The following is a 4,437-nucleotide window of genomic DNA, read 5'->3' as shown; positions in this document are numbered from 1 at the left end:
GGTTGTGATTCCCACCCTCCCTTTGGTTTTTTGTTCCTTCCTTCCTTTCTTCCTTCCTTCCCTCCTTTTCTCCCTTTTTCATTATTTCCTTTCCTGTCCTTCCTGCTTCGCTCGACTCTCATGTCCGTTGTTCCACTTTTTCTCCTTCCTTCCCTTCTTTTTTCACTTTTCTTTTTCCTTCTTTCCTTCCTTCCTCCTTCTTTTTTCAGTCTTCCCTTTCTCTTACTTTTTCCTTCCTACTTCTCTCCATTCTCATCTCCATCCTTCCTTCCCTCCCTCCCTCCTCCCTCCCTCCTCCCTTTTCTCACTTCCATCTCCTTCCTTCCTTCCTTCCTTCCTTCCTTCCTTCCTTCCTTCCTTCCTTCCTTCCTTCTTAGCTTCCTTCCTTCCTTCTTTCCTCCCTCCCTCCCTCCCTCCTTTTTTCATTCTTCCCTTTCCTCTTTCTTTTTCCTTCCTATTTCTCTCCACTCTCATCTCCTTCCTTCCCTCCCTCCCTCCCTCCCTCCTGTCATTTTGCAACCCCCAAGAAGTCCCCTATCATGGTCCCCTAGCCATGATTCCTTGTTTGCTTGTTCTTGCCCTTTCTCTTTCTTCCCAAATGGGCACCTCGATTGTGATTCCCACCCTCCCTTTTGCCTTTCCTTAATTCTTAATTTTCCTTTATTTCTGTTTACATTAGGGGTGTCAAAACTCAATTTCACTGAGGGCCGCATCAGCATTGCGGTTGCCCTCGGGGAACGGGGCGGGTGGGTGCAGCCTACTGGGTGGGCGTGGATGGAGTGGGTGTGGCCTACTGGGTGGGCGTGGTTTTGGCAGGCAGCGGGGCGCTCTCCTCACAGCGCCGAGAGGTTGAGCCGGGCGTTGCGAAGCTCGCCAGCTTTGCGCCATGCTGCCTGCTGAAACTGGGCAGGCTGGGGGCTGGGCAGCATTGCACTTCTCGTCAGATTCGCGCCACCCGGCTCAGCTCTTGGCGCTGTGAGGAGAGCGCCCCGCTGCCTGCTGAAACCGGGCAGGCTGGGGGCTGGGCAGCCTCGCGTTTCTTTTTGGATTTGCGCCGCCCAGCTCAGCCTCTTGGTGCTGTGAGGAGAGCGCCCCACTGCCTGCCGAAACCCGTCCCCCGGAGCCCATCAAGCCGGATAGGTGAAGTAGGCGAGGGCCATTTGCTGGCCACTTCCAGGTGACGGTGCATTTCTTCATTCCTCACAAAGGGTGACACCTCTCCAACATGCATCCAGGGGGCGGGACCGACGCGGCAGGGGCTGGTTCCTCGCTGATTCCGGACGGCCTTGTGGAGCTAAGACTGAATGTGTTTCAGCATAGATGGCCACCACAAAATTGTACATTGGCTCCCAGCTGGCCTGGGCCAGGGCCAAGGCAGCAGGGGCCGTTCCCTCACTGTTTCCAAGATGGCTTCGCGGGCCGCATGAAACCACTTCGCGGGCCACATCCGGCCCCCGGGCCTTGTGTTTGACATGTCTGGTTTACATCAATCGCAGGGATTATTTAGTGCAGGGCTTTTCAACCAGTGGTACGGGTACTACCTGTGGTACATTGGCACCTAGCAGGTGGTACGCGAGCATCCTAGAAAAGTGGTAGCGGGGGAGGGGAATGAGCTGAACCGGTGGCAGCACCGCACAAGCCTGAGCGAGAGACGGCTGGAGCTGCAGGGCTGTCAGGGCTCAGCGGAAGCGCCAGGATCAGCGCCAGGCTCCAGCTGGAGCTTGGAGCTGATCCTGGTGCTTCTGCTGAGCCCAGAAGCGCCGATCAGCTGGAATGTTGCAGCCTCTCCAGGGTCTTGTGATTTACATTCAGATGCTTGGCAACTGATTCATATTTATGACGGTCACAGTGTCCCAGGGTCATGTGAAGTGACCAAAACCTGCTGCAACCACCCAGCAGATGGGGGAATAAAAACCAAACACCCCCCACTCCACCCCCGCTGCCAATCCTCAACAGAAACACTCACAACAATGGAAACCTCGGACAGGAGGAAGAGCGCCTCTGGGTGGGCAGGCAGGTGTCTTGCTCGGCTGTGCCTTGGGGGGCACTTTTTTCAGTGCCATTGTAACTTCGAACAGTCACTAAGCGAACTGTTGTAAGTCGAGGACTACCTGTACTTTATGACTTTTTCCTTTTTTTTTTGGTCATCAAGTTTTTGACACCTTGCTAGGTGACTGGTGGTACTCAGATGTTGCCATATCCTAAAAGTGGTACAATGGGTGAAAAGGTTAAAAAGCCCTGATTTAGTGGAAGGAGCAGAGAGCAAATAAATGCCGGAGGAAAACCACATGTCCTTGGGGTGCAACGGTTGTAAGGGTGAAAATTGTCACAAGTCATTTTTTTCAGTGCTGTTGCAACTTCGAATGGTCACTAAATGAAACGGTTGTAAATTGAGGAGCACTTGTTCTTTACAGCTAAAATATCCTTAAAAATTCCAGGGTGGCTGTCAACGATGGAGGCATTTGTACATCCGAACTTGGTAGATTTTGAAAAAATATGGGCACATAGAGATATTCTAAATATTGATGGGAATTTAAAATCTAAGCAAGAACTGGAAAATCGGGATCAATCTGTCATGGTGGGCATATTTACAGATACAAAATAGATATGAAAAAGACGTGAAACTATGGATTCTATAAAGATCAAACTGTATTTGATAAGATTTTGTTAACCTCAGATGAGAAATTGATTAAGAAAATGTATAATTTTTAGTTAATTTTGGAAATGGAAAGGGAACAAGTTAAAGAAACAATGATAAGATGGGCAAAAAACTTTGGCTGCAATATAGAATTAGAAAAGTGGCAAAAGCTATGGGAGAGAAATGACAAATTAACAATGTCAACTTTGTATAAAGACAACTTATATAAAATACTTTATAGATGGCACTTTTCCACCAGCAAGATTAGCAAAAAATGTTTAAAAGTATGTCAGATAGATGCTGGAAATGTAAGCACAACTCAGGCACGTACTATCACATTTGGTGGACATGTGGCAAACTAAAGCTTATTGGAAAAAGATACATGCTTGGTTAGAAAAAAATATGAGGTGAACATGTTGATTTTAAACCTGAACTTTTCTTACTAGGTATCATGCCTGAAAAGATCAATAAGCAAAGTCTATATTTGATTTTACACGTCACCACAGCAGCGAGAATCATCTTTGCGCAATATTGGAAGAACGAAGAAATAACCAGAAAAATATTGGAATGCGCAGAGGTGGACAGATTAACTATGAGACTGAAAGACAAAGAAGACACAGACTACTAGCAAACTTGGGACTTGTTTTATTGTTGGTTAGAGGAAAGAATGAAGGATTCGGAATTGAATATGTATTAGCATAGCTGAGCTCAGACAGCTCGTGGGTTGAAAAATTAACATATGTATGTAAAAGAAAACCAATAAACTCTTTATGAAGTCCAACCGTCTTAAGGCATACCAGCTGAGCAGGTTGGAAAAAGACCCGTCCTGAAGCTTTAGCAGGGACACAGTTGGGATCCGTTGAGGGAAGTTGCAACTTGGCCATTCAAACTTTTCGGGAAAGCGCAGACAACATCCTGCTTGGAGAACAAATCAACGTCGCCTCCCTGGACCCAGTTTAAGAGAGCGTGCATGCGGCAGTCACACGCCCATGGGTTTCCGGAAAGATCAAGAGTGAAATCGGAAGACACGTTGACGAATGAAGGCTCCAGGGCGGTGATTTCGTTGGCGGAGAGATCCAATCGTCCCAGACGGTTCAATGGCTGGAAGAGCCCAACTGGAACGTGAGTCAGGCTGCAGTTCCTCAGGGAGAGCACCCACAGCCCGGAATTCCTGTGGAAAGTATTGGGGGCGATGGACCGGATTGGGTTATTCTTCAGGTTTAAAACATTTAAATAGGGAAGGCCTTTGAACAACTTTGGAGACAGACAATGGAGGAGATTGGAGGACAGGTCCAGAGAGAGGAGCATCGTCAGCTTCTGGAAGATGGAACCTGGGATCTCCTTCAGCTCATTGTGGTCGAGGTACAAGAACTTGAGGTCCTCCAAGGTTTCGAACCAGGAGGGGTCCAATTCAGCTAGCTGGTTTTTACTGAGGGATAAATAGGCCAGGCTAATTGCGTGGGTGAAGATCTCCGGAGGCAGATCTTTTAGGAGATTTCTGGAGAGATCCAGGGTGTGCAGTTGGGGGAGGTTACGGAAGAGGCCACTCGGAAGGGTCTTCAGCTGGTTGTCCGACAGATGAAGCCCCTGTAAGTTTGGAAGACCCTGGAGGGCCTCCGAACCAAGGCTAGAGAGCTGGGTGAACTGAACGTAGACCGTCTGGGTATCATTGGGGAAGCCGGTGGGAAATTCACGGAGAGAGGAAGAGTTGCAGACCACTCTTTTTTCTGAAGGAGGAAGAGGCAGGCAGTGAGGGAGCTGCTTGGCGAAGCTGCTGAGGGACATCACAAGGCAGGCAA

The 4,437-nt window shown here is 48.8% G+C and overlaps 1 protein-coding gene across 1 annotated transcript; it reads right to left on the bottom strand.

Annotated features, from left to right (window-relative positions):
• Positions 1-3,388: 3,388 nt before the first annotated feature.
• LOC107299290 (phospholipase A2 inhibitor-like) lies at positions 3,389-4,432 on the bottom strand (the record flags this gene model as incomplete). Its single annotated transcript, XM_015828651.1, has 1 exon — positions 3,389-4,432. A coding segment is annotated over one exon (960 nt), but the record flags the coding sequence as incomplete, so codon positions are not given.
• Positions 4,433-4,437: the final 5 nt, after the last annotated feature.

This window comes from Protobothrops mucrosquamatus, unplaced genomic scaffold (genome assembly GCF_001527695.2).
Source record: "Protobothrops mucrosquamatus isolate PMUCROS unplaced genomic scaffold, P.Mucros_1.0 scaffold4765, whole genome shotgun sequence".
Lineage (NCBI taxonomy): Eukaryota > Metazoa > Chordata > Lepidosauria > Squamata > Viperidae > Protobothrops > Protobothrops mucrosquamatus.
This window is presented reverse-complemented; position numbering and strand designations above follow the sequence as displayed.